A 27,918-nucleotide genomic window follows, 5' to 3' on the forward strand; every position below is an offset into this window, starting at 1 on the left:
GGCATTACTGTACTGTAGTACAATGTTTGGCTGAGAGGTGACAATAACAGGGGAGCACACATGAACAAGTTGAAAAGACAGGGCTTTGAAGGGGTGGCGGGACCTGAACCATAACAATTCCTGCATGCCAGGGCCGCCATCTTGCCTGAGACAAGCGATGGTCACCTTGCGTGTGCCTGGCGCTTCCCGATGGCAAAATCGTTATAGCAGGAAATTTATCATAAATCGTATCTTGGGGTGGGACTTTTCCATTATTCCTGTAGCAAAATATCGTAAACCGAATCAACGTAAAACGAGAAGTGACTGTATATGTACAGTATATATATATATATATATATATATATATACTCATCATCCGGACCTCTTTTCCCACCCTAGGGCAGGGTGAGGGGTAGCACGTCCAGACATATGTGTAATAGATAGATATATATATATAAATAGATAGATAGATATAAACAGTAATCTCTTTAATATCCGGATGCCCAATGTCCAGACATTTTGGACTTTGGCCTTCAGAACCCCCAAATGGCCAAAAAATGAAAAAACAATGAAAAAAAAAAAAAAAAAATCCTATTTTTTTTTTCACACATAATTTTAATTTAGCGCGTGGCGCCAAACAGCTGTTGTGTTTACACGTGCTTCCCGCTCCTCTGGCTCCCCTTCCCCTCCCCAGTTCCCGCTCAACTCCCATCGTGAGTAAACGATCGTCGGGATGGCTGCTGCTCATGCTCGTTTTTGTTCAACCTTTTCAGGCCTCCTGGTCACCATAGTGGCTTTCTCGGTACGGGTCTCCTAGCCACTCCCGTGGCAGCATATTTAAGCATGAATGAAAACTGTTGCGTGAGGCTGGTGAATGAAATAAGGATACGAGCCGCTCCCCAGACCTCTCTGCTTTTACTATGCATGCACAGATCACAATATTTTAATTTACACAGCCTGGGAAGAGCTAATCATGGTGGGGGGTTGGGTTGCATGTATTGGTTTTATTATAATGTTGATCTGGCAATATTTTTTACTATTTTGGTATCAGACAGTTCATTTAACAAAAGAAGTGTGGCGACCATCATCCACTCACTTGGTGTAGTGCTGCCTACCTCCTCCTTAGCCTTTATCATTCTTCTTCTGTGCCTGCCCTCCTCTCTTCCTATTTCTCCCATCTTTTCTGTCACTACTTAATGCTTTTCTTTCCATAACAGGTGGCGTTACATTGAGTGACAAGCCAAATGGTTGCCTGTAAGCCAAGAAACCATTTACAATGCTGGGTGGTAACCATATAGCCAAACCATACGTGCTCCCTACGTGTCAAGTGAGTTGGTGGAGGGTTAGTGCCCCTCCCTGTAAAACAAATAACTCGGAGTCAAATGGCCACCTCGTACGGGATTATGGCGTCTGGGAATAGATAGATAGATATTATTTGCAATATATTTTTACTGCTCTGGAGGATACATAGCACACCCCCCAATTGGCCCCTCTCTCTCTCTCTCTCTCACCTTCCTCTCCCCTTTCATATCCCCCTTCCTCCACCCCCCTACCTCCCACCAATCCCCCACCCCTCTACCTCCCACTCTTCCACCCTCCACTCTCCCTCCAATCCCCCACCCCCTACTTCCTCCATCCTCCTACCTCCCACTGATCCCCCACCCCTCTACCTCCCACCCTCCACTTTCCCTTCAATCCCCCACCCCCTGCCTCCCGCCTACACACAATGCTGCCGCATCACAGGCAAGCAAGAGATTTCCAGGTTGTATGTCTCAATATTTATTCATTTCCTGGGTGTTAGAGTGTCTGACTGAGCGAAAATAAATAAAGATTTATGATTTTAGGTTTCTAAGGTTGTTTCTGTAGCCTTTTATACACGTGCCAAGCACTTATTTGTTACCCGGCAGACATAAACGTGCACCACGTGTTGCCTTTTTCATTGACAAATGATTGTTAGTCTCTCCTTACTTTTTTCTGATTTATATTTCATGAGTTTCTCATGGTAGGAATACAAATGTGGGCGATTGTGTGTGTGTATGCGCCAATGCAAGATCATGCTAGAAGAGTGAGAGAAGAGTTCTGAACAAATGTAGAAGTGTGCATGGAAAAGTTTGGAAGGAATGAGGGTGTGTTTTTGATCGGTGATATGAATGGTAAAGTTGGGAATGTAAAGGTGTATGGAATAGTTGGTGAGTGGGGTGTGCCTGCTGAGATAGATGAGAATGAGAGTGCATTAGTGGACATTTGTGCCGGGAGGGGGTTGGTGATAGCCAATACCCTCTTCAGGCATAATATGATCCACAGGTATACATGGCGAGTGATGAGAAGGGTGGGTGGTGAACTGAATGAAAGGAAGGCAATGATTGATTATGTGTGTGTGGATGAAAGGATGCGAAGACATGTAATGGATGCAAGAGCTTATAGAGGTTGGGGGAGTGGACTTTCTGACCACTACTTGGTGGTGGCCAGAATTAGGATTCAAGTAAGATGGAGGAATAGAAGAAGGGAAACACGAGAGGAAGGAGTAGTTGCAAGGAGAGTGGAAAGGTTACAAGAGGTTGAGAAAAAGGCAGAGCATAAGAGAGAAGTGGAGGAACAATTGGGTAAACATGAATTGGAGCAGATGGGAGACGTGGAAGGTGTGTGTAGGATATTTACAGAAGAAATATGTGTAGCATGTGATGTGGTGTGTGGAAGGAAGAGAAGACAGAGGGGGGTGCAAGGAACAGCGTGGTGGACTGAAGAGGTGAGACAGGCTGTGGCACAAAAGAAGAAAGCATACAATGAATGGATGAAAAATAGGGGCATGGAAGAAGTTGAGAGGCGGAGGAGAGAGTTATATGTAGAAAGAAAGAGAGAGGTGAAAAGATTAGTAAGAGAGAGTAAGAAGAGAGTGGATGAGGAATTTGGAAGGAATTTGAGTGTAAAGTGGAGGGATTGTAAGAAAATGTTCTGGAAAGAGGTGAAAAGAGTAAGACAGGGTGGAAGTGAAGTTAGCAGAGGAGTGAAAGATAAAAATGGTAGATTACTAGTGGAGAAGGGAGAAAAAGTGAGCAGATGGAGTGAACACTTTAGGGAATTGTTGAATAAGTGGCTGGGGAATGGCTGGGAGAAGAAGGGAGGTGAGAAGACAGGAAGAAATCAGTAGGATAGAAGTTGTGGAAGCAATGAAAAAAGTTAAATTGGGGAAAGCCCCAGGAATTGATGGAGTGTGTTGTGAAATGCTGAAGCATGGGGGAGAGATAGTAGTAGAATGGATGTGGAAGATGTGCAGATTGGCCTGGGAGGAAGGTAGAGTCCCGGAAGATTGGAAGTCAGGTATAATTATTCCCTTGTACAAAGGAAAAGGGGAAAAAGAAGTGTGTGGTAATCAGAGGGGCATTTGTCTTCTTAGTATAATAGGAAAAGTGCATGGTAGGATACTTATTGACAGAGTTAGAGAAACAACAGAGGAATTAGTTGGAGAAGAACAGGGAGGCTTTAGGAAGGGAAGAGGTTGTGTAGATCAGATATTCATTCTTAGATCTTTAGTGGAAAAGTTTCTAGAGAAGGGAAAGAAGTTGTAGGTGGCTTTCATGGATTTAGAGAAAGCATATGACAGGGTGGATAGACAAGGATTGTGGAAGGTGTTAAGAATATATGGAGTAGATGGGAAGTTGTTGAATGCTGTGAAGAGTATGTACAATGGTGCGAAGGCTGCAGTGCGTGTGGATGGTGAACTAAGTGAATTTTTCTCTTTGAAAGTTGGGTTGAAACAGGGATGTGCCACGTCTCCATGGTTGTTCAATCTGTACATGGATGGGGTAATAAAGGAGGTACAAGGTAGGGTAGTGGATGTTGGAGTGACCCTGGTGAGAGAGGATAGTGTTTGGAAACTCCCTGTACTGTTGTTTGCAGATGATACTGTGTTGTTGAGTGAAGACGAAGGGGAGCTGCAAGGCTTGGTGGATGAGTTTGGGAGAATGTGTAAGAAACGGAATCTAAAGGTGAATGTAGGGAAGAGTAAAGTGATGGTCTTTGAGAGAGGTGAAGTCAGTGAATGTACAGCGAACTTGGATGGTGAGGAATTGGAAAATGTGAGTACGTTTAAGTACTTGGGTAGTGTGATGAGTAAGGATGGAGGTTTGGAGGGTGAAGTGCTTGAAAGGGTACAGCAGGGAAGAAAGGTTGCTGGTTCTTTGAAAGCAGTGATAAGAAACAGGGAAGTGAGCATGGAGGTGAAAAAGTTACTACATGACAGTATTGTGATACCAACTCTAACGTATGGATGTGAAGCTTGGATGTTGTTGGAAGGACACGGGTAAAGAGTGAGAGCAGCGGAAATGAGTTATTTAAGTGGAGCCTGTGGAGTCACATGGAGAGACAGACTGACGAATGAGGATATAAAAAAGCGTTATGGTGTGGATGTGGATGTGATAGGAAGCATTATGAGGAACACACTCAGGTGGTTTGGCCATGTGGAGAGGATGGAGGGTGAAAGACTGACGAAGAGAGTGTATGTGAGTGAGGTGGAGGGGGGAAGAGGGAGGGGGAGGCCGAGGATGAGATGGAGGGATAGGGTGGAGAGGTATATGAGATAGGGGGGTGTGAATTGGGAGCAGGGCAGTGAAATGGCGGGGGACAGGGCGACTTGGAGGCGATTTGTTTGTGGCCACCCCAAACGGGATTGAGGCGTCTGGCAATAGATAGTTAGATAGATAGTTTCTCACGTTTCCTGGTTATACTTACAACACCGTCAGTTTTGAGAAATAATAAATACAGTATTTGATCATTGCCTCTACTGCTGCCTGTACATACACAGGATGATATAGTTAGCAACAATAAAATAAACATATGTACATACAAAAGGCAAGCTCGTGGGTTTACCCCAATGTTTTCACCCCCGCAGCCTTGGACAGTACTAAGCAAAATAAGCGCAAAGTAAAATAAATTAGTCAGCAGTAACTAGTAAGTGATAGTTTTATAAGGATCTTGTACCAGTTTAGTTTGTGTTGTTTGTAAAGAAAACATCTCAAGAATCATTCACAAATCACGTGAGATACAGTATAACGTACATATATTACTGAACTGTTATTTATGGAAAAACATGGAAACAAACAATGCAATCATGTCGCCTACCCACCAAGAAATCATCTACCCAACGAGATGGCAATACTCACCACGCTACCATACACCACTTGCTACGCAACTTCCCATCATTTTTGCAGCACTTGTGTGGTGAGTAAAGCTCTAATGTTTTATAGGCAGATGTGTATTACTCATTGTGCATGAATTATATATTTCTTTTATTTGCAAACCTTAAAAAAAAAAAAAAAAAAAAAATATGCGTCTGTCAAATGTGACCTTGGGACCTACTTGAGACATGAAAAGATTAAACAATCATAATTCACAGTGCTAAGGAATAAGTGCAGCACAACACTGGATTACTGTACGTGCTTCAAGAGCATTTTCACCATCGTCAGGGCCTTAGAGGTGGGGTAATCTTCATAACAAAGTTCCACCCCAAAATCCAATTTACGATAAATTTCTCGCTATAACGATTTTGCCATCGGGAAGCACCAGGCACATGCAAGGTGACCGTCACTTGTCTCAAGCAAGATGGCGACCCCGGCATGCAGCGCATTGTTATGGTTCAGGTCCCCTTCAAAGCCCTGTCTTTTCAACTTGTTCGTGTGTGTCCCCCTGTTATCGTCACCTCTTAGCCAAACATCATACTACAGTACAATAATCCCTAACACTTACTGAAAACTGACAAGCACAGTCTGGTGCACTAGCTATCCCTGCCTCCCGTATGCTACGTTCTGCCTTCTTTATTGTACGAACAGTTGACTCATTCACCCCAAACATACAGTTCTGAGACAATTCCCCGTAAAGTCAATTCACCATCAAAACATGTACGATTCCCCATCAGAACAATTAGCACCCTGGATGAATCCCGTCATTCTATAATTATACTTATTATTGATTATTTAATACTTTAATAACTTATTTTCTGGGGATTTTATAACTCATATAAGTAAAAAACTAGTGTACTGGATGTGCTAAATAAATTGGTCTGTAAATAAATGACGGGGAATCGTCCTGACGGCGAATTGTCGCCGACATTCCTTCCTTAAGTTTGTCCAACACTTTAACTTTCTCTGTCGGCGACATCACTTTACAAGTCTGCTTTGGTGTGTTACCACATGCATCACCAGCACCACGCTTAGGCCCCTTGTTGACAAACAAGGCAAGCAATCACTGGAAGGCTGAAAAATATACCACGATTCGCCAGTCACGCACGGTTCGACCGTCAGATTCAAACTGACTGTGTGGTGTGTGGCAGGCTAGACTGACCTCCCACCCACAAATGCGCACACACACACACACACACACACACACACACACACACACACACACACACACACATATGCGCACTGGCAGCGGATAGGCATTTTTATATTTTATTTATTTCTCTCATATATTAAAATTATTTATCTGAATACTATAATTTTGTTTTAATTATTGTAAGAAAAATTCGTGGATAACCGAAATTGCGTGAAAAAAGTTCGCATGAATTGAGGGATTACTGTGGATTAGCGTGCCCAGTGGTAAGGTGTGCCAGTGTAGGCCCCAGTGCTATGGTTGGTGCAGGTATCGGTCCCAGTGCTAAGGTTGGTGCAGGTATGGGCCGGATTCCCCTCGCCCTAACCTGTTCCTGTCTGACTCAGAGGCTGACCACTAGTGCCTGTAAGCACAGGCTGTCCCCCACCCTCGAGGGGGGGGGGGACGACGACTTGGACCAACACAGGAAGGAATGAAGATGGGTTGTCATTTATGGTTCAGTCTTGGTTAGGTGACTTTGGGAAGTTGAGTGTAACCCCCTTTTTATAATGGGTTTCAATCTACTGATTTACGATAAAATCGGTATATGATGAGGTATGACCCGACATAACCCCATCGTAAAACGAGTAATGACTGTATGCTGTCAATTGCTAAATATTTTCCATACTCACCTCTAAATCCTCATTCTCTGGTTCCATTTCATTTATTTCATGCTTTGTGTCCCTTTATGTGTGCACAGGTTCTTAAAAAGGTGATTTTCATGTCTGTTAGCAAGTGTCAGTAGGTTGTCAACAGTTATTTTCCATACTCACCTCTAAATCCTCATTCTCTGGTGCCATTTCATTTATTTCATGCTTTGTGTCCCTTATTTATGTGAATAGGGTCTTAAATAGGTGCTATGCATGTCCGGTAGGGAGGTATGTAGGTGGTTTTCTGAGTTAGGCTGGCTTAAGGTCCATAAGTACCTGTCCAGAAGCCTCAGGCCCAGTAACCGGATGAACCCATTCTCCGGACATGCCTTTGGCTGTATTACGTCGGATATTGGAAAGATTACTGTATATACCGTATATATATTTTTGATATAAAGGTCCTAAATTTTCATCACCACGTAAGCAAATCGTTGCATACCAGTTCACCATACAACAAGGGTCTACTGTACTGTCCTTTAATGAGCCAACACATGACAGGAATGGTGACATCAATGATAAACATGACAATAAGAACAACAACCACCTGGCAACTAATTTTACATTTTTACTATATTGTCTATCTATCTATCTATTGCCGGACGCCAAAATCCCGTACGGGGTGGCCATTTGACTCTGAGTTATTTGTTTTACAGGGAGGGGCACTAACCCTCCACCATCCCACCTGACACGTAGGGAGTACGTATGGTTTGGTCATATGGTTACCACCCAGCGTTGTAAATGGTTTCTTGGCTTACAGGAAACCATTTGGCTTGTCACTCAATGTAAAGCCTCCTGTAATGGAAAGAAAAGCAATAAGTAAAGACAGGAAAGATGGGAGAAATAGGAAGAGAGGAGGGCAGGCACAGAAAAAGAATGATAAAGGCTAAGGGAGAAGTAGGCAGTACTACATCATAGTAATACACTAAAAAGTTTCAGCTTTGGGTCCACACATACAAAGTGTTTTGTTTGCAATTCAAGGTTCAGCCAACATACCAACAGTCTGATCTTTAAGTCCAACATCCCTGGAGGTCCAGCGGCAGCGAGTACAGGCAAGGTAGTAGACCTTTCGGGCCAGGGTCTTGCTGGGGTCATCCGGAGCAGTGGTCTGCACACTAGTGGCTCTGGTCACCAGGGTGTGGCTACAGCTAGGGCAGTCAAAACAATTCCCACACCTGTACGTATGCATCAAATAATATTAGTACCCATTCAGATGGTTTTCAATGATTATGATGTGCCTTTTTACATCTTTTTAAATCTTTCTAGTTGTGTCAAACTTAGATCTAGTCTCAGTGAGTTGCTTCTATCTATCTATAGCCAGACACCATAATCCCATTAAGGGTGGCTGTTCCCAAGTTAGTTGTTTTATGAAGAGAGGCATTAGCCCTCCACCAACCCATTTGCTGGCACGCAGGGAACACGTGTGGATTGGTTATATGGTTACCACCTAATACTGTAAATGGCTTCCTGGCTTACAAGAAACCATTAGACTTGTCACTCGATGTAAAGCCACCTGAAAAGGAAAGAAAAATAACAAAATGTGACAGGAAAGATACAAGAAACAGGAAGACAGGAGGGCAGACACAGAAAACGAATGATAAAGGTGAAAGATGAAGTAGGCAGCACTACATCAAGTGAGTGGATAATGGTTCCCACTTACAGAACATTACTATACATCAGCCATATAATACAAGACAAGTCTGATGATCCTTCTCTTACTCTATGGATGACTTCTAAATTACCATAATTGGATATATGGCACAAATCTCAGCTACACCCAGCTACAGTATTACTACTGTACTGAAACATTATACTGTATTACATTACAGTACACTGTATAACATACAGTTGCACAAATACTTATATATTTCAGTAGTGTCCTCAATATATGGCTGCAAAAATATTTATACAATAGCTAAATAATCAGGAAACTTAAATAATCATGAAACTGACATTCAAACTTTAGATTAAATTGTGCCATAATACACTTACACCCACTGCAAATTGACTTATGACCTACACACAGAATTGCTAGGGGAGAGTTGTCCGTCTTTGCTTTGCGTTTCCACCTCTACCAAGTGAATTTCTTGGGCAAGAAGTAACTGGCAACTCCTCTGGTGTTGGCGTGAGGTGGTGAAACACTCAGCATGTCAGTGCTTGTCCAGAAGCACGAGTTGGAGTATATGTTCCCGTCGCTCTGAGCTTGCACCTCCTTCTTTTTTCATATGCAATACTGTTTGCCCTGTTACTTTCCTAGAGTCGAGTTGTCATGCCTGGAAAGTACTGCTCAAGGGATGAGAGGGTCCGTATCATTGCATGGAGGAAGGATAATGTCCCTATCAACACGATTTGTGAACATACTGGACACGCGATGTTGACCATCATGAAGATTCTTGCTGCAGTGCACGGCCTGCCACCTAATGTCGTACCAGAGCACAAGCATGGCAATGGAAAGAAGAGAACAACTTCCAGAGATAGGGATATGCTTCTGAAGAGGGAAGTAATCAAGAATCCTCGACTGACAGCAGCAAAATTGAAGAGAATGCATCCCTAGCTGTTACCAAACGGCCAGTTCGAACTATCCAACACCGCTTGCAGAAGGAGCTGGGTTTGCCAAGCCGCACTGCAGCCAAGAAACCACTTCTCACTGACCGCATGAAGAAGCAGCGCATTCAGTTTGCCAAGAAGTATGCACACTGGACATTGGATGAGAGAAGAAAAGTTATGTTTTCTAATGAAAGCACATTTCAAGTGTTCCAGGTGCTTTCTGCCAATGTTCGTCGCCCTGCCTTCCATAGTCGATATGACCCTGCTTGCACGATGCTGACTGTTAAGCACCCACAATCAGTAATGGTATGGGGGTTTCTCAGGTGAAATGGGAAGGGGAGGCCTCTACTTTCTTCCTAAGAACTTGATGATGAATGGTGGCCGGTACATTCAAGTTCTGATAGATTATTTGTTAAACTTTTTTATTATTCATGGGTGCGACTTTTCATGCATGATTCAGCTCCATGTCACGAGTCAAGAAAGGTGACAAAATGGCTTCAGGATAATCGGATTGAGGTCCTCGACTGGCCTGGCAACAGTCCAGATCTAAATCTGATAGAAAATTGCTGGGCAAAGATGAAGAAAATCATGGCAAAGAAGAAGTCACCCAATCTGGACAACCTTGAACATGCTTGGGGTTTCATTTACTCGGGACTTATCTTGGAAAGATCATATTACATCTCTTGTAAAATCTGCTTCCAAGAGATTGGGTGTGCTAAGCCAACTCTGCTCTTTCTTTACCCCTGCACAATTGTTGACTCTATACAGGGGTTTTATCCGCCCCTGTGTGGAGTACAACTTTCATGTGTGGGGAGGCTCCCCACATACAGCTCTTCTCAATAGGGTGGAGTCAAAGGCTTTTCGTCTCATTAACTCTCCTCCTCTTACTGACTCCCTTCAACCTCTGTCTCTTCGCCGCACTGTTGCATCTTTATCTCTTTTCTATCGCTACTTTAATGGTCACTGCTCCTCTGAACTGTCTGCTTGCATTCCTCCATCTCTACGACGGGCGCGTAGCACCCATTTAGCAGCAAACTCTCATCCCTTTTCTGTCCAACTCTCTAATGCAAGAGTTAACTGTTACTCCCAGTCTTTCATTTATGCAACAGGTCAACTCTGGAACTGTCTCCCTCTGTCTGTATTTCCTGCTGCCTATGATCTCCAGTCTTTCAAACGCAGTGTGTCCAGGCATCTCAAAATGATCGGATCTTGAATTTGGCTCTCTATTGTATTTTGTTTTTCTCTTGGAGGGAACTGTTACTGCGGGCTCATGGCCTTTGGCTCCTTCTTCCTCGCATTAAAAAAAAAAAAAAAAAAAAAAAAAAAAAAAAAACCTCGACTAAACTGACAAATGTTTGGTGCAAAGAAATGTCCTTGGATTACTTTAGAGATCTAAGTGATTCCATGCCAAAACACATCCAACTGGCTCTGAAAAACAAGGGAAACATGATTTCATATTAATGAATGGCATTTCATGAACAAACATTGTATTATACTATGCTTTCTGTGTTTTTTAATACCTTGTGGGGGGAGGTCCTAAGTCAATTTGTGGTAGCTGTAGCTACAATACAGTTATATTGTACCATTTGTTCATATACCATACAATACATACCTGTACGCTTTAGAATAATAACATGACCTAATGACTATGATGAATACTTTTCAACTGTATTGTGGATACCATCACATACTTTTATTCAGCTTAGAAATTATTTATGATCTGAAGCGGATCACACTACTGTACTAGAATTTCATCACAGTACTTTGCGTCACCCTGCCCTTGGGTGGGAAAGGAGGTCCGGATCATGATGATGATGATGATGACTTTACCAAAACCATTAGGAGAAATACACTGAGGTAGTTTGGTCATGTGGAGAGGATGGAGAGCGAGAAACTAACTAGAAGAGTGTATGTGGATGAGGTGGAGGGGGGGAGAGAGGGGCAGGACTAGTAAGAGATGGAGGGAAGAAACAGAGAGGTATATGAGAGAGGAGGGTGTAAGTTGGAAGGAGGGCAGCGAAATGGTAGGGGACAGGTGATGGCCACCCCTTGCTGGATTAAGGCATCTGACAATAGACAGATAGACAACCTTTACCAAAACCTCAGTGAAAACAAATGATGAGCTTACCTGTTCTTCTTCAGCCGAGCCTCAGTCGATGGCATATTCTCCAAACAGTTGGGGCAGAAGAGGGTGTCTACCTGATAAAGTACAAAACACATGAAATAACAGTATCAACATGGTACATTACAATACCTCATGAAAAGTGCTAGTAGCTGCCAGCTGTCTGCCCTAAAGTGTGTCAGACTAGAAAAAAATATTAAAAAGATAAGAATTGGTAAGCTATATGAAAGCTTAGGTATGAAGCATGAAGAAAGATGCATGCAATGTGATATGACGAAGTGAATGCAAATGTGGACAGCCTGCAGAAAGGCAAAGACACTTCTCCACTTGTACTATCACGAGCATTAGTTTCTTTACCCCCCTAGCGAGAGCAGAGTCTAAGTCCAGGCTGGAGACAAGCCATGCATTCGAACATTAGCCGGTCCATAGTAGTCAGTTATTGCATCATGGAATTTGGTGAGGCTCTCTTCCCACAATATTACCCTCATCTCACACCGCCATAAACAACATGGAATTAGTTATTGTTTGTAAAGTGATTCCCACGCGTTTCTTTCAGTGTATGCATTACTGTTTACATATAATTCTCGAGATCGTTCTAGGTCCCCTTTCGACACATTTCCGGTCTGATACTCTAAAGCATCTGTCTTCGGCATCCTACTTTTGAACCAAGAAGCTTATTTCACAGTGGCAGTGGTTAACAAGAGGTTGATATACGAACATCCTTTAGACTTCGTTATAAGTATTCATGCCAGCGTGAAAGATGCTGAGTCCAAGCGAGTGAATGACTATGTCGTACTGAAGCATATCTGACCACTGTAAACCGTCTGTGTTTGTTCGCCTGGTCAGTCTCCAACTGTGACTTCGACCTTGGTATCGTCAGGAGGGGTAAAGAAACTAAAGCTTGTGATAGTACTTCATAACTGTCAGATACAATATCCAGGGCTGGTGGCATTACTGTCAAAGCAGAGGGAGATTGGCCATTTGCAATTTGCCACAAGGATGTGGGAAGTAACTCCATCTTGTGCAGTACTTGTGATGAGTGGGTGCATAGGAGAGGTTGAGGTAGTAAGGGCAGACAGGAAGATAATTCTGATTTCATGTGTGTGGTGTGTTGGGGAGAGCATACAGAGACTGTCAGGCATGAAAGGTTCGATCCTGCTGGTGACTCTCTTGAGTGAGTGGAAGAGTTATGTTATTTAGGGAACATGTTATGTGCTGGAGGTGGCTAGAGTAAGGAGGGGCTGGAGGAGGTTCAAGGAGCTGTTGCCTCTCCAGACACTGTGAGGGCTCTCCCTCCATGCTAAGGAATCTTTGTATGCAGCATGTGTTTGGAGTGTAATGCTATATGGTAATGAGACCTCAGCAGTAAGGGAAGAGGATATTCGTAGGCTCAAACATACAGAAATGGCAATGATTAAATGAATGTGTAGTGTGTCCTTGAATGCAAGGCCCGGAGGGGCTAGGTTTGCGACTGAAGAGTTGAGAGGAAGGATGAGACTAGAGTGTAGTGGTGCTGCGATGAGAAGTGGCAGACTGAGATGGTTTGGGCATGTGGAGAGGATGGAGGATGACAACTGAGTTCAGAATGTGAGAAGGGTGAACACTGGGAGTGGGGCTGCGAGAGGCAGACCGAAAAAGGCCTGGGACAAGGTCATTGAGTGTGGCCTCAGGAATAAGGGACTGAATTGGGAGGCTGCCAGAGATTGAGCAGCATGGAAGCTGCCATTAGGTGACGACAACTGACATGCTCAGGCATGTTGGAGCCTTAATAAATGATATGATGGAGGTTTCAATATCATCCATGTGTCTACTCTATCTATCTACTGACAGATGCTATAATCCCATAAGGGGTGGCTGTTTGACTTTGAGTTGGTTATTTTACAAAGAGGGGCACTAACCCTCCTCCAACCCACTTGTTGACACATAGGGAACATGTACGGGTTGGCTATATGGTTACCATCCAACACTGTAAATGGTTTCCTGGCTTACAGGAAACCATTCAGCTTGCCACTTAATGTAAAGCCACTGGAAAGAAAAGATTATTAAAAAGTGACGAGAAAGATGGGAGATATACCAAATCAGGAGGGCAGACACGGAGAAAGAATGATAAAGGTGAAGGAAGAAGTAGCAGCACAACATCAAGTGAGTGGATGACGGTCACTTGATGTAGTTTCTTAAGTAGCCTATGGTACCAGGAATTTCTCTGATCGTGATGTGCAACTTTCAGTCTGCGATAGCTCCCATCCCCAGCACTGAAGAGGTGGTTGAAGAGGCCTAAACTACGCCTTCTCCCTAAGGTATGCTGCTTTTCAGGGTTTCAGCAGCTTGCTAGAATAGGTTTAGTTTGGGCAGGTTAATGACACCAGTAGGGGCCAGTTAGTAAAAGGCTAGGTTTAGTTTGGCTATGATAGGTTAGGTTCAGTTCGAGTAGGCTTTTAACGTATTTCATTCTATTTGGACTTGATTCTGGACCTGTCTTCAGACAATATATTTTGATCAATTTTGTTGATTTTGTTCCATATTGTGACTTTACACTCATGTAGGAGTACTAGTCATCTACGACAAAATTCTCAAAATCAATAAAAATAAATTAAAAATCATTAATTAAAAAAATAAAAAACATGGGTAAAAAAAAAAAAAAAAAAAAAAAAAGCAATATGGTGGTCCCACAGCTTAAAGAATACTGGAAAAAGATTAGTAAAAGGAAAGACACACACAAAAATTATAGAAATTCTAATGCAGAATAAAGTGAATCCACATATAATAGGAGTACAGTAACAACAAAGAGGTATGAAGGAGATAAAGCAAAGATAAGATCAGAAGACATTAGGGAGGTGATAATACCAGTAGCGAGTGGAACATTCTTTCTTCTTCCTTCTCCCTACAGGTAACTTTACAGTCCTCCTTCTTTCTTTCCTTCATTCTCTTCTTCTCCTTCTGCCTACGGCTGACTACACTGAGTGACAGGCCAAATGGTTTCCTACACACCAGGAAACCATTTACTACATTGGGTGGTAACCATATAACTAAATCACGGCGCCTGGTGGTTTAGCAAGTAATTAAGTGCTCCAATCGGATTGAGCCAGTGCAGGTTTATATCGAAGGGATGGTTGGGGTTTATTGCTCATGTAATGCCACTTAGGGATGAGTGAGGCTGGTCAGTCTCATCTTAACCTGTTAACTGCTCTATACAGCCCGAGCTGTTCCGAGTGCAACTGTTCAATACAGCCCTGGCTGCACAGGTGAATTTTGAATACCGTGCCATGGTGACCAAGGCCAACCCATGCAAGTTTGTTTGAGCCTTCAAAACCGAAACCAAAACCAAAACCAAAAAAGAAAACAAAAACCATACATTCCAATAGGGTATCAGGCACTTCGATGTTCATCCATGGCTTTACCAAGGTAAATATTGAGCTAATATTTCATTATTATATACTGTACTTTGGTATGTGTTCTCTCAATTCCTAAGACAAAATTTGGCCTTTGGGAAATTTCATTTTTACCCCTATGTCTGCGCACCATGGACACCTCCAAAAAACCACCATGAGCAGTTAACAGGTTAAATGTCAGGACCAACTTGCCTAGCTCCGGGCTCCTCATAGGGCAACAAAGGATTGGATGACGGATGGATGGATGGGGAGTGAAATACGTCAGGGATGCACAGGTTCAACAACTATTTTCAAGTCAGTAACATACAAGATAATGGAAAGATTGGAAACCTTGGGTAAAGGTTACCAGGATGAAAGGTTTAAGATACTGTCATTATTTTATGCAGAGGATGGATTACTGCTATCATAGAGCATAGGGGATGCAGAAAAAGTAATGCAGGAGGTTTTAGAGGTTTGTGAAGAGTGTGGGCTAAAAATAAATAGTCAGAAGAGCCAAATATTGACATTTAATATGAAAAATAAACTTGATGAGATTATGGGAATAAGGCAGAGTCAAAAAATAAATTACATTATCTTGGAATTGCAATCAATGATAGTAAGAACTGTTTTATGGTGCATAAGGATGAGATGATGATGAAGGCATGAAGGATGGCAAATATGGCCTACTCAGTTATAGCCCAAAGTAGTTAAAAAATGTTAACAGGAAAGATATACTGAAAAAACACAGCTCTGCCATCAATGTTATACGGAGTGAATCTGTCAGGTCCAACTTGCCTAGCCCAGGGTTCCTACACTCCTCATGGGGCGACACAGGAATGGGTGATGGATTAGTGGATGGATGAATCTGATTAGGTCCACAAAGCAGCAAACAGATAAACTACAAAGTACAGAATATAGTGTCTATAGACAAATTCTGAAAGGTCAGGGATATGTACAGGGAGCTGCACTGAGAGGAGAGATGGGAGCAACAAGCATGAGGGTAAGAATACTGGAAGGGCAGTGGAAATACTTCAGCCAAAATATATTAAGAGGTGAGAATAATGAACTGATGAGGAGTATAACTGATGAAATGAGAGAGCAAGGGAAAAGTAGCTATGTGGTTGCATGAGCTTATCAAAGATCTGAAAGGGGTTGGAATGGAGAGTGGAAGTATAAGTAATGCAACTTGTGAGGAAATAAAGAAAGAGAATGAGACAATGGGATCCAGAAGTGTGGAGGCAAGAAATGAGTGAAAAAAAAACAAGTTTGCAAATATATCAAGAATGGAGAAGAGATACTAGGGGAAAAGAAAGGGTGTTTGATAACAAAATAGCTTCAGTAATATTGTTTAAGTGTTGGACAAACAACCTGAGTTTGAAGGAGAGGAATAGGTTTAAAAATGAAGAGACAAATTGTGATATGTGTGGAGAAAAAAGAGAAGACCTGAAGCACTTCATTATGTGTCCAGCCTATGCAGCAGAAAGACAGAAACATGCAAGACTCCAACAACCTTATGAAGAAGAGGAGGAACAAGTTATAGGAACATTTTTATACAACAATGGCAGTATAGAAGAAACAAAGAATGTCAGGACACTAATATATCATAACACACTACATAATAGCTAATAACGTATATTGTATACGTAATATAGAGGTTAGAAGAAAATACTGTATAAGTACTCATCGCCACACTATTGGAAGTGTGTTGAATTGTGTGGATTTTAAGAAGACAGAATGTTGTACTTGTCGTAGATGGCAGGAGAAAGATAAAGATGAGTCTGGAGTTTGACTGCAGTTTTATTTCTTCAAAAGGTGAATATCTTCACAAAAGCAGTACTGAGGCAAGAGCGTTTTATGCTTGCTCGCCCCATGCACTCCTTCCTGCCTCTCCTCACCATGTCTCTAGTCTCTCCTAACCCCTTCTGCCCTGTCTCTCCCATTTCCCCCGTATAGGACTGGTTGTGTCACACATTAAGGCACGTGGGAAGGAACCTTCCAAGACTGTGGTAAGTTCCCATCCAGCATCACATTTTGCTGTGCGTGAAATTCCTAACAAGAACGTGCGTTGCCGTTTCCTCTGGCCCTCTCGCTTAGGCATGAGTTTCTTCTAACCTCTATACAGTATTACATATATTCGTTACTGGCTCTTATATAGTGTATTATGATATTTTAGTGTCCTGACAAGAGAACATTATAAAATTTTTGGAAAATGTGGGTTCAGGAACATAAATGGAAAAAAAAAAAGACTGTAGAAAGAAAGAAAGAAAGTAGTAAGAAGAAAACAGAGGAAAGAATAAGAGCACATTAGGGAATGCCATTGCAAAGACAATACTCTCACACACCAATTGAATTGAAGTGAATTGAGCTATTTATCTATCTATAGCCCGACACCCTAATCCCGCAAAGGGTGACCACACACAAAACACCTCCAAGTCGCTCTGTCACCCACCATTTGACTACCCTCCCCCCAACTCATCCTCCCCTCCCTCATATACCTCTCAACTCCATCCCTCCACCTCATCCTCGGTCTACCCCTCCCTCCACCTCACCTACATACACCCTCTTAGTCAGTCTTTCATTCTCCATTCTCTCCACATGTCCAAACCACCTCACTGTATTTCTCCTAATCTTCTCAACCACATCCACATCCACCCCACAACGTTCCTTCACTTCATTCGTCAACCTGTCCCTCCAAGTCACTCCACATGCTCCTCTCAAGTAACTCATTTCCACTGCTCTCACTCTTGACTTGTTCCCCTCTTGCAGGGTCCATGCCTCGCTTCCATACTTCAGGGTAGGGATCACAATTCTATCGTGCAGTGACTTCTTAACTTCCATACTCACCTCTCTATTTCTCATCACTGCTTTCAGTGAACCAACAAGCTTCCTTCCCTGCTGTACCGGTACCCTTTCAAGCACTACATCCCCCAAAGTTCCATCTTTACTCATCACACTACCCAAGTACTTAAATGCACTCACATTCTCCATATCCTCACCATCCAACCTTACTGTACATTCTGTGACTTCATTCCTCTCAAACACCATAACTTTACTTTTGTTTACATTAATTTTCAGCTTCCTCCTCCTACATACTGTCCCAAATTCATTCACCAAACCTTGCAACCCCCATTCATCTTCATTCAACAATACTGTATCATCAGCAAACAGCAACACCGGAATCTTCCAAATCTCACCCTCATTCATCAGAGCCACCCCCATATCCACGGCCCTACCTTGCACCTCCTTTACAACCCCATCCATGTATATAATAAACAGCCATGGAGACATCACACAACCCTGTTTCAGTCCCACACTGAGATCAAAGAACTCACTCAGCTCACCATCCACTCGCATCATAGCCCTAGCTCCCTCGTACATACTCTTCACAGCATTCAACAATTTCCCCTCCACTCCATATATTCTTAATACCTTCCACATACCTTACCTATCTCTTCTGTCATAAGCTTTCTCCAAGTCCATGAAGGCAGCATACACTTTCTTTCCCTTCTCTAGATACTTCTCCACTAAACATCTTAGAACAAATATCTGATCAACACACCCTTTTCCCTTCCTAAATCCCCCTTGTTCTTCTCCAACTAGCTCCTCTGTCATATGCCTAACCCTATCAAGGAGTATTCTACCATATATTTTACCAGTCACACTAAGAAGGCAAATACCTCTAAGGTTACCACATAGTGTACTTCTCTCTCCCCCTTTCCTTTGTATAAAGGAACAATTATACCTGATTTCCAGTCCTCTGGATCCCTTCCCTCTTCCCAAGTCAATCTACACAACTTCCATATCCACTCCACAACAATCTCACCCCCATACCTCAGCATTTCACCACACACTCCATCAATTACTGGGTCCTTTCCCAACTTGATCTTCATTGCTTCCACTACTTCTGAATTGAGCTTCCAAGAGGAAATGTAAAAATTCCATGGTTATTCAAAATGGCAAATAGACTGACTATACACCATAGCATCCATTACTATTTTTTGGGGTAAATTTTTACAGGTTGCTAATACACCCCCAAGGTAGTGCAATATATTTTTCTAGTAGGTTTTGATGCGATTCGAATGTTTCTGACCTTCATTTTTGTCGGACATGCCTCATTTCCCCTTTTTTCCAATCATGAACTTTGATTGGACAAGTAGGTGAAATCAAGCATTTCTGAAAAAAATGAAGTAAAAAAACAACTCAAATTGCATCAAGAACCACCAGAAAAATATACTGCACCACCGGTTAAAGTAATGAAACAAATGAAACCTGACCAAACAGATGTAACGTAACCTCACCAAACACACTAAACCTAATCAAACCTAACCCAACATACCTAACCTATCCTAGGGGAATGCTTACCCTAGAGATACGATGGTCCAGGACGAGGGTCATCTGGGTCGTTGTCGTCCTCCGGGGGTAGGCCGGTATTATTTTACAAGTTGCCAATATGCAATTCAGGAACTTTAGCACCATTAATGGACAATATATTCCCTAAGGATCATATCCTGTACCTGTTTCTTGGTTTTTGCATGCTTTTTGTACCGACCACAGTACCACTGATGTCTGTCTTTTCTAAATTTACACGGTTCCTGACAGTCTGGGCAATAAACTTCCGAAGGTAATACACCGTGTCTTCTAAGAAACTCCATAGCCTCCTCAGGTTGCGAGTGGAAACGCTTAATTACCTGTAAATAATCAATATCATACTCGGGACACACAGCACGTTTTTCTTCTTCAGAGGCCATACTGAGAAGGATTTGAATTTTCCATCCACAAGGAATCAAAGACCGCAGTTCAAATTCATTGGTAGAAAACCATCATGTGACCTAAAGTAGGCATATGAGTGAGTAATACAGACCTACAAGACGCATGCGCGGTGAAAGGGAAGAGAAACACACATACGAACACACGCGTTTTTAACACGGATTGGGTGAGTCAAGATCCAAGGTATGCATTTTTTGGAACTTTAAATTATCTCTGAAAATATCAATTTCCGAATGTGGTTATGGGGGTTCATTATGATCCTTAGGGCATATACTATACATTAATGGTGCTAAAATTCCTGAACTGCGTATTGGCAACTTGTAAATTTTTTTTTTTTTTTTTTTTTACATTACCAAAGCTGTGACTTAATTAGAGCTGATGGTTTGGTAAGAACCTCTTCCAGACAGTCGTCGTACCATTTGAACTACTCCTTCCCCTTCACACATACACACACAATAATTACGTGTTTGAGACTCCTCAAACGCAATTTAGAATAAGAATTGTAAAATTTAACACGTCTTCGTCACGCCCTCTTCTGCCTGTCCACCCAGACTCTCATGTCTCATGTTGCATACCTACCTCGTGAGAAACACAATTTCCACATCTCAGTTTCAGGCAGTGACGACACAGGTAAATAGCAGTGATGGGCTTGAGGATACCGCAGGAACACAAGAGCTTTACTCGATCCACCTGAAACAGGTGCGCCATGTTGACATATGACTCAACGTCTTTCGGCGATCTCGGGTTGTTCCTTCTTTTCGGCTAAAATATGTTCATTTCGATGAAAGTGTACCTCAAACACTTAAAGCCAGCGGAATAATATGTAATATAATTTGTTATATGTAATTTTTATGAATAAATAAAGTTTGACACTACTATTTTATAGTACTACTACTGTTGCTGCTAATGCTAATACTAATACTAATAGTATTAATGGCCGTGCTAGTGCCAATACCAAATGAAACTTTCCCAAAAGAGAAGAACATGTACGCAGAGCCGCCAAAGCTCAGTGCTCCAAATTTACTAGCAGGGTTGCCAGATGCGGGGAAATTTCCCTGTCTAATGGAAATATGACCCGAAAAGGGAAAGGGGGAAGAAAATGGAACCTAGGGAAGGCCTTCTGAAGATTCTGATTGAAAGAGATACAGGAGGGTCCCACACACTGATCTCTATAGTATGGAGACGCTTGCTCATTGGTATTATATTGGGTAGAGCCGCGTAGTTTGTGTGCCCGCCGCCAGGGACAGGGGAGGTGTTGATGATGTTTATGCATCACATTTCACACCCGACGCCCGCGCCTTTCGAAACCAGCCGATGAATGCAGAAAATATAGTGCCATGGTCCACTGCGCAGCTAAAATATGGTGACATGGCCCACTGCTCAGCTTATGTAAGGAACAGTGAAACAGAAACAGCAAGCTGAAAACAGTGTTCCAGTTCCATTATAATGGTGGAGGCTACAAGTGCAGGTGTTTCAATGTGGCGGCCAAAGTCACACGCTCGCTTCGGAGATAGCTCCTGCATACTATAGAGCTCAGTCACTGCCCCCGAAACTCAGTGGAGCCATACCCACGATTGTCGCTGTTGTATGCAACTGTACTGGCTGAAGAAAATATGTGGCAAGGCCCTCTTGTTGTATAAGCACGCTGTAGAGCTAGGAAAATTTCGTGGCAAAAAGGGAAATTTCAAGAGCTCATCTAGGGAAATTTGGCCGACTGGCAACACTGACCTAAGGGTGTAGCGTGTCAATATAAATAGGGGCGGGCAAGTTGTGGATATGAACGGTTGTTAATATGAACTAATCATCACGAACTCAAGAAGTTTGCGTAAGTGTTGAAATAAAGTTATGAACAGTGATTAACCACTGACTGAATATAACCATTTGCTGAAGAAGTCTGGCAAAACCCACCACCTTTTTGTATAAGTAGTTACGTCCCCACTCCACACTGCCACAGGCTCCAACAGCAGTACTGTAGTTCAGTACAGGAAGGACGTTGCCCAGTGAGTTGTTCTTCCTATGGTCAGCCTTTCGATGGACAGCAGACAAGATCAGCTGAGGCGAATATAAACACTGGCTGCTTAAAGTTCACTGTCTTTATTTTCCAAACAATTCCACTTAATGCTTTTCAAATTCACTGTTCTCACAAGCACTGGAGCTATACACACTAGTAAGTGCTATTACACTTAATTCTTAACAACACTTCACAGTTATTACATTTAATACCTGACACTTCACTGTTTTCTCAATTTCCAATGATATACAAACTTCATTAACTTGTTGCTCTTTGTCACTGTTTTTACAAGTATTGAAATTACAGTCTTCACTGACACCACACTGTCACTGCACAACACCAAAACCTACTGCACTTCACACAAACTGACCTAAAACCAAACTAAACGTCATAATCTCTACCTCATCTTACGTAAGCTTGCATTATTTGAGAAACGTCTACATTTTACGAGTATACTCTCTATGGGCAACAGTTGCCAACTCAGACACATCAAAACATGCAGAGTTGTCTCATTGCATAACACTCTAAATCATTTACCATACGAACTTAAATTACATAATTTAACAAGCAATCACTTAAATAAAACATTATAAAGAAAAAGAGCACAAAAAATAAATGAATGTTTATCTATCAATCTATCTATAGCCCGACGCCCTAATCCCACAAAGGGTGGCTGCAGACAAAACGCCTCCAAGTCGCTGTCACCCACCATTTGACTACCCTCCCCCCAACTCACCCCCACCTCCTCCATATACCTCTCAACTCCATCCCTCCACCTCATCTTCGGTCTACCCCTCCCTCTCCCTCCCTCCACCTCACCTACATACACCCTCTTAGTCATTCTCCATTCTCTCCACGTGTCCAAACCACCTCACTGTATTTCTCCTAATCTTCTCAACCACATCCACATCCACCCCACAACGTTCCTTCACTTCTTCATTCGTCAACCTGTCCCTCCAAGTCACTCCACATGCTCCTCGCTAGTAACTCATTTCCACTGCTCTCACTCTTGACTTGTTCCCCTCTTGCAAGGTCCACAAGCTTCGCTTCCATACGTCAGGGTAGAGATCACAATACTATCATGCAGTGACTTCTTAACTTCCATACTCACCTCCCTATTTCTCATCATTGCGTTCAGTGAACCAATAACCTTCCTTCCCTGCTGTACCCTTTCAAGCACTTCATCCCCGAAAGTTCCATCTTTACTCATCACACTACCCAAGTACTTGAATGCACTCACACTCTCCATATCCTCACCATCCAACCTCACTGTACATTCTGTAACTTCATTCCTCTCAAACACCATAACTTTACTTTTGTTTCCATTACCTTTCAGCTTCCTCCTCCTAAGCACTGTCCCAAATTCATTCACCAAACCTTGCAACTCTCATTCATCTTCACTCAACAATACTGTATCATCAGCAAACAGCAACACAGGAATCTTCCAAACCTCACCCTCATTCATTAGAGCCACCCCTACATCCACTGACCTACCCTGCACCTCCTTTACAACCCCATCCATGTATATAATAAACAGCCATGGAGACATCACACAACATTGTTTCAGTCCCACATTGAGATCAAAGAACTCACTCAGCTCACCATCCACTCGCACCGTAGCCCTTGCTCCTTCGTACATACTCTTCACAGCATTCAACAATTTCCCCTCCACTCCATAGATTCTTAATACCTTCCACATACATTGCGTATCTATTCTGTCATAAGCTTTCTCCTTGTCCATGAAGGCAGCATACACTTTCTTTCCCTTCTCTAGATACTTCTTCACTAAATGTCATAGAACAAATATCTGATCTACACACCCTTTTCCCTTCCTAAATTCCCCTTGTTCTTCTCCAACTAGCTCCTCTGTCATATGCCTAACCTTATCAATGAGTATTCTACCATATATTTTACCAGTCACACTAAGAAGGCAAATACCTCTATGGTTACCACATACTTCTCTCTCCCTTTTTCCTTTATATAAAGGAACAATTATACCTGATTTCCAGTCCTCTGGATCCCTTCCCTCTTCCCAAGCCAATCTACACAACTTCCATATCCACTCCACAACAATCTCACCCCCATACCTCAGCATTTCACCATACACTCCATCAATTCCTGAGGCCTTTTCCAACTTGATCTTCTTCATTGCTTCCACTACTTCCGTCCTACTAATCTCTTCCTCCCTCCTCTCATCTCTTCTTCTCGCAGCCATTCCCCAACCACTTATACTCGCACTGCTGTCACTCTCTACATTCAACAAATCCTCAAAGTGCTCCTTCCATCTCCTCAGTTTCTCTCTCGTCACCACCAACAATCTATTATTCCTATCTTTCACTTCCCTACTATTTCCCTTTTCACACTGCCTTACTTTCTTTACCTCCTTCCAAAACAATTTCTTACTCTCCCTCCATTTCACACTCAGATTCCTCCCAAACTCTTCATCCATTTTCTTCTTACTCTCCTTCACCAGTCTCTTCACCTCCCATCTCCTACTCACATATACCTCTCTCTTCTCTCTCTCATCTTCTCCCCTACCTCTACTCGCTAACCATTCACTATCTGCCTTCTTCTTTTGTTCCACAGCTCATTTCACCTCATCATTCCACCATGCTGTCCCTTGCACACCCTTGCGTCTCCTCCTCACTCCACAAACCACCTCACACGCTGCACCTATCTCTTCTGTAAATATCTTACATTCATCTTCCACCCCTTCCATCTGCTCTAGTTCATACATTCCCAATCTTTCTTTCACTATGCTCTTATACTCTGCCATTTTCTCACTGTCTTGCAAATTCTCCACTCTTCTCACAGGAGCTGTTTCCTCCTGTCTTCCTCTTTGTCTCCTCAACCATTTTCTTTGCAGCTTTACCTTGGCCATCACTAAGTGATGGTCCGAGACTCCATTCCCCCACCCTCTCCACACTCTTGCATCCAACACTTGTCTTCTTATTCGCTCATCCACACACAAGTAGTCTATCATTGCCTTTTGTTTAACAAGTTCACCATCCATCCTCCTCATTACTCTCCATGTATACCGGTGGATCATTTTATGTCGAAAGTAGGGTTTGGCTATTGCCAACCCATTACCAGCACAGATGTCCACTAAAGCACTACCATTCCCATCTACATCAGCTGGCACACCCCACTGACCAGCCACTCCATCCACTTGTACATTCCCAACTTTGTCATTCATGTCTCCAATCAAAAGCACTCTCTCGCTCCTCTCAAATTTGTCCATACATGCTTCTACTCTTGCCCAAAACTCATCTTTCACTCTTGCCACTCGATTCTCTGTCAGAGCATACACACATACAATCACCCACGCTTGTATACCTACTTTCATCCTCACCCATACAATCCTTGCACCCACTGTTCCATACGGTACTCTCTTATATTCTCCTTCCACTTCTTGCTTATCATCAGACATACTTCCTCGTTTGCCCTCTCATTCTCATTAACTCCCGCACATATACCTAAACCATATTCCCATTCTCTCACTCATTCACCTTTCCATTTAGTTTCAGTCATTCCGCATATATCCACTCTTGCATCCTCAAGCACCTGAACAATCTCTCTCTCTTTCACTTCATCATTCACTCCTCTCACATTCCATGTTCCCACCCTCAGAATGTCCTTTGTCTGTTCCTTAGTCATCAACGTATGGTCCGTCCTGGTCTGAGGTGCTTTATTGGCTTGTTTAGTTAGTTCTTTTTACGGGGTGGGGCACTAACCCACCACCAACCCTTTTAGTCGCCTCGTATGACAAGCAGGGATACTGGGAGAGTATTCTTGAAACACCCCTACCCCCAGGGTAAACTGGCAACTCTGATGACTTGTACCAGAACTTACAGTACGAGACAATCTAACTGGCAAATCATCCTTCATAACACTACCTCCTCCCTAGTTCTTTGTCGTCCCGACAAAACTAAACTATATACAGTACTGTACAAACATAAACCCTATTCCTAACGAAACATCCAACTGTACACAAAATAATCTTTCAACTTATCATGTCTTCTTCTATGCCGCTTCCGACGATGTCCTTGTTCCTCCACACAGTCCACTCCTTCTGGAAGGTCTTGGTCCACTTCTTGACACAGCTCACATCACAGGTCCGACATCACTCTTCAACATCCTGACGCATGCCAATCCAGTAGAACTTGTGTCGCAGCCGGCTTAGAATTGTCTTCACTCCCAGGTGCCCATTAATGATCTGGTTATGGGGCTTATCCAAGATCTCAGACCTCATCTTCAGAACCACCAGTTGCCAACACTCACTGAGGCCATTGGGTGTCTCCCACTGACTTGTACTTATGGACCCTAACCCAACCTAACTCAGAAAACCACCTACATAACTCTCTACCGGACATGCATGGCACCTATTTAAGACCCTATTCACACAAATACGGTATAGAAATATGAAATAAACGAAAAGGAACCAGAGAATGGAGAATTAGAAGTGAGTATGGAAAATATTAGCAGTGTACAGGGTACTTACAACACGTCTGTGGCTGTTCATTACGAAGGTTATCCCGCCTCCTCTAATGCTCTGGCAGTGGTGAAAATGCTCTTGAAGCACATACAGCAATCCAGTGTTGTCCTGCACTTAATCCTTTGCACTGTGAGTTATAATTGTTTAACACTGCACATTCTGTTCTTGATTGCACCATGCCAGTTTCAACCACCAGTTTACACTCTGTACTTAAGCTTTTCACTCTGCATTCTAATTTCAGAACACTGCACAACACTGTAAACTCCCTTGTGGTCTAGTAGTGAGGTATTGCAGTTTATTCACAAAAACGAGCACTTGCGGCATCCATTGAATAAGCATCTAGTCAGGCTGGTAGTTAGGTGGTAACTGGGGAGGGATAGGGGAAGGCAGGAAGCAAGCAGCGAGCGTAGACACAGCTGTTCGGCACTGCGCGCCAATTAAAAAAAAAACAGTTAAAAAAATGTTGGATTTTTTTTTTTTTTTTACATTTTTGGGCCATTTTTGGGTTAAAAAGGCCTGGGCCCAAAATGTCCGGTAAGTGGGGAGTCCGGATAGTGGGCATCCGGATAGTACAGGGATTACTGTATAAAGGTTTCATAATGCCACAGGCCCAGAGTGTGTGTTGGGGAGGTGGGTGGGGCGAGCATGGGTTTCAGGTGAGGCATCCTGTATTTTGACCAGATATGACAACCCTAATATAGGTCAGGTGTTTTTTTGGTTTTCAGGTTTTCTTGGAGTTTAGCATTACTCTGGATATTCCTATGTGTGTTTTGATGTCTAAATATGGCAGATTGACCTGAAAACAGTGCCAAAATTAGGAGGGGTACTGTACATACAATGGTGTATGGGTAGGGTGTTTTTTGGTTTTCAGTGTGTGTGTGTGTGTGTTTTTTAATGGTTTTCTTGGTGTTGAAAATTATTTTGGATAATATTATGTATGTTTTGATGCCCAAATATGGCAGAATGACCAGAAAACACTGCCAAAATAAGAAGGGGTACTATACATACAGTAGTGTTTTGGTAAGGTGTTTTTTTGGTTTTCAGTGGTTCATCAGCTTAGCTTTCATAGTGTTTAGCATTACTTTGGATATTCCTATGTGTGTTTTGATGTCTAAATATGCTTGAATGACTGGAACACACTGCCAAATTAAGCACAGGTACTGTACAAATAGGTTAGGTGTAGGTTGGAGGTGAGTATAGGTAGGGTCTGAGTATGGTAGGGGAATAGTGTTCATTATCCAGATGTTGCCACTGCCCAGACATGCCTTTGTCTCTATTATGTCCGGGTAAATGAGGGATTACTGTATACAATATCTACTTACCATAGTTTATTGGATGCTTTATCATTACCTGTATACCCTTTCTGTTGATTTAAGGTACTGGTGCCATTATGCAGTGATAAAAGTTTTACTTTTATGTTAATAAAACTAAAAATATGGCAGTATTTTTGCATGATTCTGAGATCAGAAGCATTATGAGTATACAGCACAGTACAGTAATGTATTTCCATGTAATCAAAGTAATGCACTGTACTGTAATTTATATTTGCCAATTGTGTTTCTTATTGGTGAATGAATTTGGGACAGTGTGTAGGAGGAGGAAGCTGAAAGTTAATGTAA

At 42.5% G+C, this 27,918-nt stretch overlaps 1 protein-coding gene across 1 annotated transcript in view; it reads right to left on the reverse strand.

Annotated features, from left to right (window-relative positions):
• DCTN4-p62 (dynactin subunit 4) overlaps positions 1-20,501 on the reverse strand; it is a 76,019-nt gene extending 55,518 nt beyond the window's left edge. The window contains exons 1-3 of the mRNA XM_080277514.1: positions 20,369-20,501; positions 11,665-11,731; positions 7,986-8,164 (exon numbers count right to left, since the gene is read on the reverse strand). Coding sequence (XP_080133640.1) covers positions 7,986-8,164; positions 11,665-11,731; positions 20,369-20,501 — 379 coding nt within the window. The remainder of the gene's footprint in view (positions 1-7,985; positions 8,165-11,664; positions 11,732-20,368) is intronic.
• Positions 20,502-27,918: the final 7,417 nt, after the last annotated feature.

The sequence above is a fragment of the Coenobita brevimanus genome, chromosome 70 (assembly GCF_032717465.1).
Source record: "Coenobita brevimanus isolate Jiangsu-jjx chromosome 70, ASM3271746v2, whole genome shotgun sequence".
Taxonomy (NCBI): domain Eukaryota; kingdom Metazoa; phylum Arthropoda; class Malacostraca; order Decapoda; family Coenobitidae; genus Coenobita; species Coenobita brevimanus.